The sequence below is a fragment of the Diorhabda sublineata genome, chromosome 7 (assembly GCF_026230105.1).
Source record: "Diorhabda sublineata isolate icDioSubl1.1 chromosome 7, icDioSubl1.1, whole genome shotgun sequence".
Taxonomy (NCBI): Eukaryota; Metazoa; Arthropoda; class Insecta; order Coleoptera; family Chrysomelidae; genus Diorhabda; species Diorhabda sublineata.
In genome coordinates this window covers 2,938,903-2,957,175 of record NC_079480.1, presented here as the reverse complement: position 1 = coordinate 2,957,175, position 18,273 = coordinate 2,938,903, and the positions used below count along the sequence as shown (strand labels likewise).

General features: G+C 35.3%; 1 protein-coding gene across 2 annotated transcripts in view; it reads right to left on the bottom strand.

The window, feature by feature from the left end:
• LOC130446923 (RNA-binding protein Pasilla) overlaps positions 1–18,273 on the bottom strand; it is a 79,467-nt gene that overhangs the window by 44,275 nt on the left and 16,919 nt on the right. For both annotated transcript variants that reach the window (XM_056783449.1, XM_056783450.1), the window contains exon 3: positions 11,603–11,635. In XM_056783449.1, coding sequence (XP_056639427.1) covers positions 11,603–11,635 — 33 coding nt within the window. The remainder of the gene's footprint in view (positions 1–11,602; positions 11,636–18,273) is intronic.

The following is an 18,273-nucleotide window of genomic DNA, read 5'->3' as shown; positions in this document are numbered from 1 at the left end:
GGAGATGGAAAGTTTCGACCTTAGACAGGAAATCATCTCGCAACTAATTGAACCTACATGTGAAATTTCATTTTTCAGTCGCTTTTCGTTTGACCTGCAGAGGTGAGCAAAGGTCAAAAACCACTTTTTTTGCACTAAGACCCCTCGAAATATTTATTTGTTTTCAACCAAACTCTAATAACATCAATCCGCCGCCAAAAAAGCCATGTATGCTAATTTTGAACCAAATCGGACCCATAGCAATTGCTCGAGAGACGAAAATAAGAATTGTAGCTTAAACAGAAACTACAGACATTCGAAAAACCATCATAATCGTGTTCAGGAGGTCTTAAAACATTATGTGCCCCCCATTTTGCTTCTAGTAACGCCTACCGTAATTTTTCCTTGAAAAATTCGACTAATAAGAATCGATTCAGAAGCTCCGGAACAAATTAAACATAACCAATACCTAGGAAAAACAATCTGCAGAATTGCACAAAACCAATAAACTATTATTAGTACGCCATGAACATTAAATTCATAAATAAAAAAGTAAAAATGTCGTCGCACACTCGGTATATCGAAGCTCAGGTGGAACGGAAAAACTTACGGAATTATCGAGGATTTTGATATAACGAGGTTCGATTTATTGAGGTGATTTCTGACTGACTTCGATATATGTAATATAGAAAAAAATGTGCCTGTTTTATTAAAATATTGTGCATATTCAACAAAACAATTTACGCCAATTAATATTGCTTACGATTGCTATTTTATGAATATTTAAATGACAAACATAAAAAAAAACAATTAGTAATAAAATAATTACGTATTTAGAATAAGAACAATCCTTGGTCATTATTTCACAATAAAACAATTGACCTGAAAATCAGATACGTATTGAATGTGTGCAAACAAAAAATTAAGCTGAGCTTTGAAAAAAATCGGAAATTGTAGTTTGTCTACCTGAAAACGACACTTTGTCCAATGCATCATCGAATACTCCAATAGATTGGATTGCCCGATCACTAATTACAATTTTCCTTTGCAAGAATTTCCGCCAGATGGTAATAGCACATCGAGCATCGCGAAGTGTGGGGTCTGCATCCGGTACCTCGACCCGGCTGTCCACATTGTCCTCGATGTCATCTTAACTCCCCGCATATAACCTGATCATCGTCAAAAGTTACAAATTCCTTGAAAGTGAGCTCTTCAATGTTTAAGCTCTTTGTATTTTTCGTGCAGGAGTTTCATCTACATTAAGTGGTGCATCAACAGCAACACCATCCTCTTCAATTGTTCCTTCACGATCTTGATATTTCCGTTTAAACCCGCAATTCTTGAAACAGTTCTGAATGATTTTTTCTGTCACATTTTTCTACGCCTTCGAAGCCATCCCCATGGCATCGAGCAAGTTAAGTTTTTTATTATACCTTGATCAAGAGGCTGTAGTTTGGATGTGATGTTCAGAGGTAGGATCTAAATTTTTACGTTTTTGAGTTTGGGAAGATCCACATGTGCTTTTTATTTCGCATCTCCTTGTCTAGGTCCGTTAACCGTTTGCCAAAAATGTCAGATGTAATCCAAGATCTTTGGTTTGATGAGTAGTCCATTGGTAGGCTTTTAACCTCTTTAAAACATCGAGGGTTTTTTGCTTTTCCAAACAAGTATTGTAACTCTCTACTTGCCTTTTTTTCCGTCATGACCCAAGTCCCCTTTGAATGCTAAGGTTTTGTCCGGTAAGCACTTATAATGAAGTCCAGTTTCGTCGGCCTTAAATATATCTTCAGGATTGTACCCTTTTGTTGATTCACTCCACTGTTTACGCACATTATCGTCTACACTTGCACTTTCCCTGGTCATTTTTTGAAAACAATTTCATTCCTTTTCTTTGGTATACCGAGTTCTTTAGCGAATTCTGTTACTTTGTCTTGTAAAGTTGGACCACTTATCGATAAGCTTTTGTCGCGACACTTCTTCACAACACACTCGTCGATGTCTTGGAACTCGGGCCCTTTAATCCTCTTTGATGACGAACAAGCTTGATTTTCATACATCTCCCTATTTTTCAGAATTGAAACAAACTGGTAACAAATGTAGTTACTTGAGAAAAAAGGCCGTTCTGAGAAAGACAATGCTCCTCAGAACGGTGTGTTCAGGTTAAACGCTTTGTATTTTTTCAACTGGGCTTCGATATGTAGGGGTTTTGGTAGGAATCTTGGAAAATTCGATATATCAAGGTCTTCTAAACCAATCCTTCGATATGTGCAGGTTAAAATAACATAGGGAAGATAGGCAGATTCAAGGGGACCAGAAAAACTTTGATTTATCAGGGAATTCGCTATATCGAGGTTCGACTTGATTAACAAAAATAAAAAAATATCAATAATTTCATTTATTTAATAATTGCCTATTATAATTTGATGTTGATCGATATCTTATGATGTCACGTCAATTCCATGTCATTTGACTAATGGCATCACATTTTGATTAATTTTATTGATTTTTTCTGAATAATGCCCAAAATTTCTTTGGTTTCGGCACATTTACAGCTATACAGGAATTAAATTCAAAAGATCCGAGCTCGCTACATGCTTCCTGTAAAGAGATATCGCTGCCAGGGCCGGATTAAGATTTATAAGGCCCGGGGCTAAAATAATGACGGGGCCCCCTTAAGGAATTCGAAAACCCGGAAAATTTCGCAAAATAATATCAATACGTTAGATTTGTGGTATCATCACATCAAAAAATACAGAACGATTCCTAAATGATGGGGCCCTCTTGGACCTGGGGCTGTAGCCCCTCCAAGCCCCTAGCTTAATCCGGCCCTGATCGCTGCTACAAATAGACGGACGGAATTTATTTGTAGAAAATGCGGTTTAGAAAAAGTATCTGGAGACACCGAACTAAGAATATTCAAAAGACTATTTGAGAAGATATAAAATAAAAAAAAAAAGATATAAGATACAACCTATGGGAGGATTTGCAACAGAACTAGAACGATCTGTTAAAAGAATATGGAAAGCGAAAACTGAAAAAGGTTATATTGGATCATGGAGGGATAAATTGGAAAGAAGTCAAGGACCTAGTTAATATAAACTATTCATCAAATCATTTATCAGATTTAAACGACCCTAGTTTGTAACTTATTATAATGTTACTAACTCGTCCAGGAAATAAATCGCGAAGCCGGTCCTGTTCGGTTATAATACAAGTCTAAAATTTCGCGAATACGCCGGTTCCTTTTGATATTTGTTTTTATCATAGCGGCAATTTATCAATGTTTGTTTATTTTCCAGAATTATTGATACATTTATTTTGGGCATATATACGAGTTTTTTTTATGAGCTGCGAAGTTGGTTTATAATAAAAAATCATGATAGTAGTAGTAGAAAAGTAACCGGTGGATTTAAATAAATTAGAAAAGTAGTGAAAAGTTGATTATATAAGTAGTGATAAGTATTAATCAGGTAAGTCTAGTGTAAGTGTTTAAATAAATTAAGTAATTACAATATAAATTTACCCCACCGTTGAAAAACAGTTTAAATAAATTAGGAAATAAGAACAACATTACAATCGTTTCTAAATCTGTCCTTAATGTTGATTTCTGTGGAAGAAAGTGAAAATAAATATATTTGACTAAATAATTGATTTTGATTGATTTGATCTAAATCGAATTTTAAACAAAAAATCATCTATTCATGCCAACCCTAGATACAACAGGGTCTTTAAGTAAATACGAAAAGCAAAGAAAAACATCCATTACATGGATTGTTTAGAATTATTTCCGGAAATAATTATCATTATAAATATATTACGAAAATACGAAAGAAATTACTAAATATTTAAGGTAATTTACAATAACGACGCAACGTTAAATAATTACACGTAATAATTCTTTGACGTCACTAACTGGTTTTCTATTATTATACTTTTAAATTGCCCATGATATTCAACAATGTATCAACATTGGATCTTTCGTAAATTGACCTAGAAACACTTTACAAACTTAAAACAATCTAAGTGATTTGATATGTAAAGAATTTAGAGTGCGTTGAAGATAAATAATGTACGTACGGTTGAGTTTTTAGCCTAACATAAAGGGTTTTTCAGTAAGAGGTGTTATTTTGAACAGCGCGCTATTTCGGTAAATGTCACTTTTGAAGCTGTCATTTTTTGACATTTGACAAGTAGAAACTACGCCATTAATGAAAATGGAACGATACACGCTTCAACGACGCATTTAAATTATTAAAATTCACTATAAAAATGGTGAAAGTTTGGCAGAGACGGTTCGTAAAACTAAAACATTTTTGGGTCGACGTGAAGCACCTTCTCGGACCGCAATACAGAAATTGGTGGAAAAATTTGAGCTGTTGGGACAAATTAGTGATGTGAAGAATAAAACCCGTACACGTCGCTCAAGAACAACTGAGAATATTGCTGCTGTAGCCCAAAGTGTTGAAGAAAACCCAGGTTTGTCCATTCCTCGTCGTTCTTTGGAATTAGCCATTCCACAAACGTCATTACACCGAATTTTGCATAAAGACTTGGGTCTTCAGGCCTTTAAAGTTCAGTTAACACAAGAATTCAAGCCGGCCGATCATCAACAACGTCGTGTCTTTGCTGATTGGGTCCTTAACTGATGAGGCCCATATCCACCTTAAGGGTTACGTCAATAAACAAATTTGTCGAATCTGGGGCTCGGAAAACCCAAGAGTTATTGTTGAAAATCCTCTCCATCCTCAACGCGTGACTGTTTGGTGCGGTTTATGGTCTGGCGGTGTCATTGGACCTTACTTTTTCGAAAATGAGGCTGGAGCAACAGTTACGGTAAATGGATTGCGCTATCGAGAGATGATTAATGATTTTTTATAGCCGGAATTGAATGGTATTGATTTGAACAACGTTTACTTTCAACAAGACGGCGCTACGTGCCACACAAGCAACGAAACCATCGATCTTTTACAGGAAAAATTTCCGGACCATGTTATCTCAATTGGCCACCCAGATCTTGTGATTTAACACCTTGCGACTTTTTCCTTTGGGGCCAACAAAGAACGATAAGGTCTACGCCAACAGTCCAGCATCGATTCAAGACCTCAAAGATGGAATTCGTGAGGCTATCGAGGACATAGAGCAGCCGCTTTACAATTTGGTCACGGAAAATTTCATGAAAAGGATATGGTCCTGTAAGCGCAGTCGTGGCGGCCATTTGGCTCATGTTGTGTTCCATTATTAACGGCATATACCTTCCTCTTTATAATGAAATAAACATTCGATCATTTATCTCAAAAAATGGCATTTTTCTTTGGAAAGGCCACAGATGAGCTGTGATAATTTTTCAATACCTTCGCCCTTCATTTTCGCACACTTTTCAGAGCGTCTGACTAAAACTTTTGAACTGTTTTGTGAATACCTCGTCTGGACGCCAGAAATAATGACTTTTGAATCGGGTAAATTCATTTGGAAATGAAACGATCGTTACATACCATCTCCGGATATATCAGAGTTTATAGTTGCGATTAATACGAACAAAAAAAAAATATTAATGTACAATAAGAAGAAAAATACCTAAATGTTAGATAGCGTGTTGTTAAGAAGGATTAAATCGACCAAAAGGGATTGAATAGAATGAAAAAAAAACATAGAAATGTACGTCAAACAATATTTTTGAGAAATAGTACAATAAATATTTTTTTGAAACATCCTGTATATATATACGATATGTTTTTGACTCTACAACGATCAAAATTTTCAATTTTATACAGATTGTCACGAATTTAATCGTCAGAATGCGTTTATTTTCTTTTAAAAACAAAACTGATGCGGAATCAGTCAAAATTTCAATTCATTTGATTGAAATAGTCGGAAGGAGTCAGATCACAGCTATGTGGTGGGTGTTCAATCTGGCTTCCAACTGGTATGATCGAATCGTTTGGTAGTGCGCATGTCATTCGATGGAATTATTGCTTCCAACGTAGGCAATGGTCAAGTCAAAGGAGTACCCGACATTGGTACGAAGTTGTAACCAACACTTGTGGTATAAAGACCTCTCTCGCGAGAATGCTACGTGTTTTGTGTAAGAAAAACCAAAATTGCCATCACTTTTTGCCACGCTTTCATTTCTGTAAGTGAACTTAGGTAAAGTTCCAAACTTCGTCCCAATTGTCAGCCGTACGTTGGAACGTGAATGTTGACGCATCGTATAGTACCGGCTTTAGAAAGCTAAGCAGTTCGAGGCCGGAATTTTGAATAGAAACGAAAATCTACTAGAACAAATTTGGAATTAATAGTGGACTGAATCGAAGATGACCCGCGTACATATTTACTAAAAATTCAGAACTAAAAAAATGAGTGACAATATTGAATCGATTCGGAATCAGATTGACGAGCAAATCTATACAACGCATTAGTGTGATGTCAATGTCTGAGTTTGAAATCAATTTTAATAAGAAATTGAATAAATCGAATAAAATCATGTTTAGAAAACTTAACCTCAAAATATGTATCGTTGATATTCTATTCACATTTATAATCACCAGAATCGGTTTCGAAATATCGACAATAACACCAAATTTTTATGGAATCCTTTAGCGCTATGAAGAGCTTGCACCGAATCGAAGTATGAGACGTAAAAAACAGATGGAGCGCAGTGGTTTATTTATTTACAAAATATTTTTTTCAGTCTATACAATTTGAGCAAACAATTTTATTTTTGACACGCACAAAAATCGCCATAAATTTAATCAGATTATATCCACCATGCAATAAAAGTAGATTGTTTATCAAAGGGGTTAGATACGAGGTTAGTCCCAGAAGTACCTGGGCTGACCTAGAGCTGGCTGTAGTTGCTTGAAAAAGTACACGTATACTGCATATATGTTTCAAGTTTGAAGACTTTACGTTGTTTAGTATTTGTTTGGCAGCCATCGATAGTGAATTTGTAAACATAGAACAAATTGGTCATCATTAGCCCAACCGATACAAAAAATGAACTAGATTCTAGTCTGGGTGGGGCTGCTCCTTCGTTATCAACAGTGAAATATTGGCTGGAAGAGTTTAAACGAGGCCGTAGGACCTGCGAAGACCAAAATCGCAGTGCTGGACCAAATTTAGATGTTGGTTGCTGCGTGGATCCATCACTTCACCCCGATACAAAAGACCAATCAAAGCAATGGACTGAAAATGCAGAGCCGGCTCCAAAGAAGGCAAAGACCGTTCCACCTGCAGGAAAGTTCATGGCGTCGGTTTTTTGAAATGCGCGTGGGATAATTTTCATTGTCTATCTTGAAAATGCAAGAAACTATCGACGGCGAGTATTATGAGGACTTATTGCAACGAAATCAAACCCAAACGGCCGCATTTGGTCAATCTGCTTTACACCATTATCGTTTTGTCCTACTTCCATTCAATAAAGGAAAAAACTATTAATAATTTACTTAATTATCGTATAAATTCTACTCATATTAATCAAGGTCTTTTTTTTTTTGATGACGAAAATTTTTATAGGGGATAAATTTGTTTTGTGCCACGGCCATCAAACTATCATTGAAATTATTAGGCTCGTGATTATATAGGACAAGTCAATAGATTTTTTTTTAATAAATCATGAATTACAACCACGATTATTAAGTTATGAGTGACCTTCAATGAGATACATTAAAATGAAAAATAATCATCAAAGCTAGATTCCAGCAAATAATTATATCATCATAATCAAGTTATTATACCGAGTGTATAAACAAAATTATTTGTTTGAGATATATTGGGAAGTATTTATCTAACAACTTTGGACCTAGCTGATATAAAATTTTCTACAATGTGGTCCAAAAATTTCTATACAAATGTACAACTTTTTTATAATAAATTTCAAGTAAAAAGTCAATTTAATTAGCAACGTGAACGCTAAAGGGCGAGAATGAAGTGACTGAAAATAAAGGTCAAAGTGAACCAATGAATCGACTGATTTGAGTGACATTTGGTTAAACAAAAAATAACCAGATTTCTTCACCTGCGCATGATTTTGATCAAGATTTAAGTTGTGCATTGCTCATTGTTTTGCGCAATGCTTTTTCATAATTATTTGGGAAGCATTCATTGCAAAGCGTTGCCTAATTGTTTCAAAAGATTGCGCATTTTTCGTGAGAATTGAACAAAAATTTTTATGTTTATCGAAAATTTCGGGCTTTTCTGGAAACTTTGTGTAAAATTTAAACCTTCCTGAAATATAAGAACGATTTCTGTATGGATCTTTATTGAAAATTGTCCCAGAAAATTATGGCTTACATCTCAAAATATCTGAATCTTTTTGGGTATTTTTAACAAATGGATATTTTTGGGAAATATGAGTGGTTCCTCTAAATTTGAATAAGTGTTTGAGCAATTCTATAGAGTTCAGGCAGATTTGTAAGAATTCGATTAGTTTTGATAGACGTCTTGAAAATTCGAGCGATTTTTCTGAAGTTCTATTTTTTTTATGGAAAATTTCGAACTGTTTATCGAAAATTTCGGGCTTTTCTGGAAACTTTGTGTAAAATTTAAACCTTCCTGAAATATAAGAACGATTTCTGTATGGATCTTTATTGAAAATTGTCCCAGAAAATTATGGCTTACATCTCAAAATATCTGAATCTTTTTGGGTATTTTTAACAAATGGATATTTTTGGGAAATATGAGTGGTTCCTCTAAATTTGAATAAGTGTTTGAGCAATTCTATAGAGTTCAGGCAGATGTGTAAGAATTCGATTAGTTTTGATAGACGTCTTGAAAATTCGAGCGATTTTTCTGAAGTTCTATTTTTTTTATTGAAAATTTCGAACTGTTTATCGAAAATTTCGGGCTTTTCTGGAAACTTTGTGTAAAATTTAAACCTTCCTGAAATATAAGAACGATTTCTGTATGGATCTTTATTGAAAATTGTCCCAGAAAATTATGGCTTACATCTCAAAATATCTGAATCTTTTTGGGTATTTTTAACAAATGGATATTTTTGGGAAATATGAGTGGTTCCTCTAAATTTGAATAAGTGTTTGAGCAATTCTATAGAGTTCAGGTAGATTTGTAAGAATTCGATTAGTTTTGATAGACGTCTTGAAAATTCGAGCGATTTTTCTGAAGTTCTATTTTTTTTATGGAAAATTTCGAACTGTTTATCGAAAATTTCGGGCTTTTCTGGAAACTTTGCGTAAAATTTAAACCTTCCTGAAATATAAGAACGATTTCTGTATGGATCTTTATTGAAAATTGTCCCAGAAAATTATGGCTTACATCTCAAAATATCTGAATCTTTTTGGGTATTTTTAACAAATGGATATTTTTGGGAAATATGAGTGGTTCCTCTAAATTTGAATAAGTGTTTGAGCAATTCTATAGAGTTCAGGTAGATTTGTAAGAATTCGATTAGTTTTGATAGACGTCTTGAAAATTCGAGCGATTTTTCTGAAGTTCTATTTTTTTTATGGAAAATTTCGGGCTTTTCTGGAAACTTTGCGTAAAATTTGAACCTTCCTGAAATATAAGAACGATTTCTGTTTGGATCTTTATTGAAAATTGTGCATCTTTTTGATATATTCCCAGAAAATTATGGATTTTCCTGCAATATTCAAAACCTTATCTTCAAAGTTCAGAGCTTTTATGGAGAATTCAAATAATTTCTCGAAAATTCCGTGTTTTTCCGGAACATTTGAAAGAAAATTCTGAATGCTCAAAATTTTTGATTTTTTGAGATAATCGACAAACTTCAGCTCTAAAATTTCATGGGAAATTGTGAAAATTTCGTGAAAATTCTACGTTTTCTGGAAAATTTGCGCAAATTCTAGACCTTTCTGAAATATTGGAACGATATCTATAAATAATTAGATTTTAATGAAACATTTTTATAATATTGGAACGTTTTGTCCCAATAATTCGATTTTTATGGATGAATCTTTATGAAATATTCGAAGGATCTTATGGAAATCCTCTAATTTTCCCGTCAAATTTGATTAACTTTCTCGAAAATTCAACGTCTTTCTGGGAAATTAGAGCCAATTCAGTATTTTTTTTTTTTTGAAATATTCGAGCCATTTAAAAGTTCTCAATCTTAATGAGAAATTCGAGTAATTTCTTAACATTTTTTTTATATTTCTAGGAAATTCAAGACAATAACTTTTCGAGACCTTCGAGACCTATTAAAAAAGTTCTTGGAAACATTCTGGATCCCACTTGAAAGTTCAATCCAATTTTCAACACTTCAAATTACATTCGAAAACAGAGGTTCCAATAGAAAGCTATTATCGAGTCTAGAAAATTAGATTCACACCAAATATAATAATCAAGAATATAACATTATCATCTAGTGGATAATGTTTCCGGGTTAATAAATATATGATGTAACATAGATATCACATGACTGATTTCATTTTAATGACGACCTTCGAAACGGTTCAGCGATTGGTTTAATTTACACACCTACTCGTATAATATTCCAACATAATTTGTTAACATGAACTGCGATAGAAATTTTGTGCTAACATTCTGAATTCGGTGATAAAAGTTGTGAATTGCAGCATCGGCTTTAGTTTATAAACTAGTCCAGTAAGAGATCTTTACTCGCGGAAAAAATCGATTGAAGTTTATGACCCTATTGATTAACTGGATATTTTCTTGCTTAGCAGTTTTTAAAAGCTGACTGATAGTCAGTGCAGTGGCATCAGCAATTAGCAGATTTCGTTCTATAGGCGGATCAATTTCCATAAAGGAATCACGTGCCATTGTTAAACCTTTGCTGATATTTTCCAAATGAAATGTCACGTTTCCAGTGCTTCAATGGATTGCGAATTTAACATTTCCTCAAGTCGGTTTCAGTCGAATCTTCATATTGCGATTCGAGCAACTTCTGAATGTCCCTTGATTCTAACTTGTTCGAACCCATCTCGTCCTATTCCTGAAAGGAGCTCCAAACTATTCATTGTCTGGCGATTTTGGGTTATAACCATATCAACATGACCCTTCACAAGTAACGACCTTTGACTGACAGGACATTTGAATCAGTTTCAAGTTAGAAGCACGAACTTTTTTGTGATCGTCAATCAGAACCCGAGAAAGCAAACTTAGCAACATCTCTTCGATTCTCCGAAGGAAGCTCAAAAACAACTCACTGTCAATTGTCACCCGACGGTCTAGGAGATCAAGATCTGGAATTCAACATGCGCGTACATTGTTTGACAGTTGATTGGCATCCACAACGAGATTTGCCATAAATACACATCACTCCATTTTTTAACACAACCCATACCGTCACATTTGCGAGCTGTACCATCAACATTTTAACCGATTAGAAAACAAAACACCGCAGCTGAATTTCGTTCATTGAAAAAAAAAACCAGCAACGTTGATATTACCGATGGCACTGAACTGGACAAAAGCTATTCCGGTTATTGGGTAGTGCAAGTAATTAAAAAAATTATGGTAATACAAATTTCTAACATGCGTATAAAACATGCCTTAGGACAGATTTAAAAAAATAAATGTTATGTACACAGAATCGTCGTGAATTCAAAATATTCAATCAAACCGAAAAATGACATTCATGCAAATTAGATGATTCGAAATATCAAAAAAAAAAAAATATCATATTCACCTGAAGCCGTTCTTTCCTCATCAGAACCTCCATCTGAAATACAAACCAAATTTCTCAATGCACGTTATCAATACCCAACTAAAATTTTTGAATAATATTTTTAGACATACATACACAACAAATACATTTAAAAAAAAAATCGATGTTTACTGCCACGATTGTAATTATGGATTGGTTAACAAAATGATTTATTCAAATAGCATAATCAAGTACAAGATTCCTTACCTCAACAATTTTAATAGTACTTCAGGAAGAAATATTTGTATTAGTAACCTCAGTAAAAAGTTATGTGCCAAATATTACGCAAAGTATTCAACATTTTCATACATTGAAAACCAAGGCAGCAATCAGTTGCCGTATGCTAGCGGTATTTGGGTGCTAAGAGCAAACAGAAGTAAAGTCGGTCTCTATAAAATAAGCAGGACTTTGAGCCTCTTCTAAGGATAAAGTATCGGAGCTCCGAAACGTACACTCATAGAGCACTTTTTTGTCCGATCCACTTGAAGGATACTTTTAACAACTTTTGCAATTGCAATTAATTGAATTCAAGTTTGCCGCGAAGTAAAAGGTTCAGGAGCGCTGGTCTTTGTGGGAACATGTGGCATGTGGAACTTTAGTGCACTTTGCGGGCCGGAGACGGCCCGCGGGTCGTAGTTTCCCCATTCCTGATCTAGATGTAAAAAACCCTTATCAGGATTTAAATAAAATACTTATTTACGACACCAGTTGCCGACATAATAACTGAGGACGATTTCCACATTTTCGCTATGCCATATCTGTTTAATTTCAAATACCACATCCGCGTATTTGGTCAGTTTTTCCTGGTATTAGTGTTCGGTATGACTACTTCGACGAGAAGGACTGAATTAACTCTTCTATCAACCACCACGATGTCATGTCTATATCTATCGGTGATAATAAACCTATCGTAGTCTAAAATTTTCATTTTCGAGCACCTTTTGCCGCCGGTACTTATGATCTTGTGTATACAAGGGGGTACCCAAAAGTAACCGAAATATCATTGCCATTTTGGAACTTTTGTAGTACTAATTTCTGCCACTCGTCGCCAGTACAGTGCCGCGCGGGCCGTTGACTTGTCACGTTCTGTTTGTCACTAGTGACCGTTTTTGCTAGTGCTGTTTCACTGCTGCTTCGTTTTTTTATGATGGCAAATTCAAGCAAACAACGTCTACTCGGTAAAAACGCTGCTGAAACTGCTTTAATGTTGAAAACTGCTTACAAAGATGGGGAAAACTCAAATGTATGAGTGGTTTTCTCGATTTAAAAATGGCGACATGCCGATTGGTGACAAACCTCGTTTTGGACGTCCATCAACTAGCCGAATCGATGAAAATGTTGATAGAATTCGAGAGCTTGTGCGCTCAGACAATTGATCAACTGTCTGGAATCAGTGGAATATCTCGGAGCTCGGTTCAGCAAACAGGTGACTGGTTCTTCCACCATGACAACGCACCTGCACACTCAGCCATCACTTTTAGCCAGTTTTTGGTTAAAAATAACCGCCCCACACACCTTAATCGCCTGACCTGGCTCCGTGCGACTTTTTCTTGTTTCCACGCATGAAAAGGGGTACGAAACGACGGCGATTTGAAAACCTTGAAGACATCATGAAAAAAACGAGACAGTAGCCTACAGCCATTTCTAAAGATGAGTTCAAACAATGTTTCGAACAGTGGAAGCACCGCTGGGACAAATGTATCACTTCTAATGGAGAGTATTTTGAAGAGGATAAGGTTGTTTTGTAAATATATAGTATTTAAAAAATAATTCCGGTTATTTTTGGGTACTCCCTCGTAAGTATTGAGAGGACCGAAATGAAATTTTTGGCCAGTTTCTGGTGGATAATGTCGTATATTTGATTATGCCGGTGTAGATAGTCAGTACTACAAGCAGACGTTATATATCGAACGGTCTGATGTTTGTAAACACTTTCTGCGCTTGTCGGATTGAGTATCCGTGTTCTTAATAACATTTTTCATGTGGTTATTAATGTTTAAAACTCGATCCTTGATAGCCTTCATGAAGCCTTCGGTCTATGGAAATAAATTTCCGCTAGTAAGCCATCTGTTTGAAGCTTCTTAGTCAACATGGTGGCTGGTTGAGTTCATGATGATGTCTAGCATCTAGTGCAATTGTTCCAGCTTCTCGATGTCTTGTAATCCTTATCCGCCTTGGATTTCTGATTTTCTCTGGAAGAATTCACGTAGTTTCATTAGCGGGGTATTGTTATTTTTATTGTGGATGACTTTGGATGATGGATCGTCATCATTGTTCGTACAAACCACTAATAACTCCAGGTCTGTTTTCGTTCACTTCAGGATTCCAAAAGAGTACGTTAAAACATGTTTATTGCCTTGACTTTATGAATGATTTTACTCATTTAGTGAATTGATCCTGATTCTAGCTTTTGCCTTCTTCGTGATTCAATAACCTCGTCTGCTGAAATCCCAGTTATTTGTAGCTTTCTCCGCTTTCCATTGCCTATATGATATCTACGTTGGGTAGTTGGATATTTTCGGTTATGACCCTGCCTTTCGCGATGTTTAGGATCTTGCACTTAGACATTCCAAACTCCAAATGTATATCGGTGGAGAACCGATGTATTATATCGAAAAGGTGATTAATTTGATGCTTATAGCTTGATATCTTCCATATAAAGAAAAAATTTTTTTTACTAAATTCATTTGGTTAGGTTAGGTAATTTAAATTTTCATTTTAATGGATAATTTCTAATTAAACGCTAGTAAAATAAAATACCTTTATCTAAAAATGCTGTATCCTGCATAATTATATAAGATATTTTTTATCTGTAACGTGATAATTATATTTGAAAGATAAATCCTGATTTCGATAATAACTACCATATAATATGTAAGGATATGTATACACAATTATAATCTAGACCAAAAAAATAAAAAATAAATAAATGGTTACTTTATCTAATGACGGATCCACAAAAGTTGGTGGTATTAATATTGAACACACAACAAAATGTACTAAAACAACTACGTAACGAAACAACATTAGGAAAACAACGATACCAACCAAGAAAAATCTAGAAAAGATCAAGACTTACAACATACAAAGACAAATCGATGGTTAAATTGCGAAAGTTGGAAGTCGATTTGTTGAAATTTTATAGGAGGAAGAAAAATTGATTAAATCTTTAAATTCAGTTACTTGAAAAACATTGAAAACTGCAATGTGGCGTTAAGAATTTCAGTTTTTCGAAACTTTGTCACTTTTTGTACAAGTTATAAGTGAAGATGTGGACAATACCACAACAGGAAGCTCAAATCAGATACACAGGTTCAACGGCACAAAATTCCAAAGAGACCCACCATCCAGACCCTCTATCCGTGCATGGCACACAAGCTTCATGAGCACCGGATTAGTATTGCATAAAAGTGGAGCCGGACAACCCAGCACAAGTCCAGAAAATGTGGAGCGAATACGGCAAACATTCCAGCGCAATTCGTCAGGCCTCAAGGCAACTCCAAATGCCTACAACCACAATCCAGAGGGTTCTTCATAAACAGTTGCGTCTGTATGCATATAAGGTACAGTTGCTGCATACACTGTTACCACAACAGATCGACCAAAACGTGTGGAATTTGCCTTAGACATGTTACAACGTATTGATCACGATGAAGATTTCTTAAAAAAGATGTGTTTCAGTAATGAGGCCATCTGGTACAATAAACCGCAACAACGTACGAATTTGGGGTTCTGAAACCCCACATGCAGTAGTCGAGCTTCAACGAGACAGCCCAAAGGTTAATGTGTGGTGTGGTGTCTTCTTCATATAAACCACAGTTACTGGCTGCGTGTACCTCGATATGCTTCAAAACTTTGCTCTTTGTCAGTTGGAAGAATTACAACCGATTTTTTACTTCCAATAGGATGGTGCACCACTACACAGCTTGAAAGCAGTTCGGGAACACCTAAACGAAACTTTTCCACAGTCGATAGATTGGACGGGATGGCCCAATTCCACGGCCACCAAGATTTCCTGACATAACACTCCTCGACTTTTTCTTGTGGGGTTATTTAAAGGACATTGTTTACCGTACACCGGTTAATAATATTGATGACTTGAAACGCCGCATTACTCAAGCTTTTAATTCAATCACAGGTGACGTGTTACAGCGTACCTGGATTGAAATTGATTACAGTCTGGAAGTGATACATGCAAAAGACAGAATATAAATTTTTGGAGTTTTTGGCCACGTGAAAGATTTTCATAAAATGTCCTCAAATCTTCAGGTATAATTTTTTTTTCAATTCTTGTAAATTATTGTACTTGTCCGGTTTTATTTTTAGTTGCCCGGAATATAGATTAGAAACAATCGAGTTTTCTTTTCGTTTTTTTGGTTGTATTACCAGGAAGAATTGAAGAATAACTAGTTTGTAAAACTGAATATTTTTGGAAAAAATCATAACAAATATAATGAAACCCTGTATGGATTTTTTAGTTTTGCCGTTTTGCAAATCTGAACGTAGCAACTAGCCACGTAAACCTCTAATTTTCTTACTCTCAACAAAGTTTATAAGGGCATTAGATAAAGTTACGTTACGGTTTTGGTACCCATATCCGTCACTGAAAATTATTATAGTTTTAGTATCTTGAGTCAGATTTTTATTAATATAATCCAGAATGATTGAGGTAAACGCATTGGCAGTCACTCCACCAGCACCTTCATGCCATATGTAACAGTCTGCTACACCATTAACCAAGTTATAAAACGTAAAATTGTGTACAGTCAACTTAATTTTATAATACGAAGCAGAAACTCGCAATCTCGGTGCCGTTAATACAGCTTGTACATCCATGGTAAATATTAATTTAGATGAATTGGTCTTAGCGAGTTCTTTTTGAGTTTCTTTCTCAGCCCGAGCAAAATTTTTTCTTGCGATATACGTTTGATATTCATCTTTTTTTATGGTTTCCACAGAGTATCCAGGGCACGTATCGCATTGGTATTTCCTTCATCCCCTTGTCTGTTCTTATTTAATAAGACCACAGACCCACCCACAGACATCGAATTGAACGAGAAAGACATTTCAAGATGGATAAACGAATTGGGTTTACATCTGATGTTATAAAAATTGATGCACGTTTCCACAACATTGCCAATGAACAAGACCTAATAGTTAGTTAGTTAAAGAAAGTTAAAAATTTGGAAAACAAGGCCTGGAATAGGTCGAAGAAAAGCTGTGTGATAAAAAAGACAAGGTCCTCCATAAACTGTATAGAAAATTAAACAACTATTGAGTGATATTGTTGTAAAAAAACTCAGTACCAAACACAATAAAATTCAATTTATCCCTACAAGATATTCTTCAACTAATATAGACAGTTTCGGAAACTACCTCTCCATTTATTATTATCCGTCTTTGTATTCTATCCAATACTCCATTTCGACAGTTTCCCGAAGGAAATTAATTTCCATACCCTATAGATTTAGATTGTCCGTCTCATTTTAATGAATGGCGTTTATAATACCTACCGCCAGTCCTGATTGTCTGACATCTTTATATAATTGTTTACCCGAATACCCGACTATATTTAGAATTCAATTGAAAGGAAATTCTCCCAACGGCACCGCTAAAATAGTTTAGAACTACAGTAATTTGATTTGTAAAGGCTCAATTATACCTGACGCGTAGTAACCCCAACCCTTATCATCAACTACCTAACCAAAGTAAAAATCATCATACTTCGATCAAAATCTCCTGTTTACCACAACCGCGAAGACTCAACACAGAAATTATCAACTTAGTTTGTCCATTTTGAAATCTAAATATTGGTCTCAAGTCTCCTTCACTTCTTTTTTGTTTTATAAATCCCTAAAATGTAAGAAAATAATTCGATACTATATTCACGAGGTGTGTCTATTAAGAAACGAATTGTCTATCGTTTCTGTAGACAAACCAGTATAGCCGTTGCCTTCGTTTATATATGGGCTGTTTGTTATTTTGCCGAGCAACGGATCGTTGTGTAATTTCACATGAAACTGCAACTGAAGCTCATAATTTACAGAAACAGGTGTATGGCAATGAATGTATGTCGTGTTTACGTGTTTTTGAATGTTTTGAGCATTTCCAAGATTGCCGTTTGAGTCGCCATTCCACACCAAAAACGGATGAAAATATGAAGAAAAAAAACTGTAATCTTGTTCGACTTGACAGGTAATGTCCATCAAGGTGTTTCTAGCCAAGTGCAACCCACCTTATTCGTCGGATCTTGCACCATGCGACTCTACCTCTTTCCTAAGATCAAATCTGCATTAGAATGAACAAGATTTGAGTCTGTTGAAGCTGTGAAAAAAAAAGCGGCGCTCGTTCCGAAAAAACCCGACAGAGTAGAGGTGTATATCGAATGTCTCCTTCTTTCTCCCGTAATAAGTCTACCGCTTGTGATATTTTCATGCATATTGTTTTTTCCAGTCGAGATAATCGTATCATACTATTTTCCTGTGAGTATATTGATTCATCGTGTTTCGGTGCCTTATTATACTAGCGGATTGCAAGCGTCTTCAAAGCAGAACGAGCGCGCAACGATCACGCCACGCACGCACAACGAATTCATTGCGAATAGCAGCGTGAACGCCATTTTGTACTGGGTATTTATTTAATGTTAAACACGC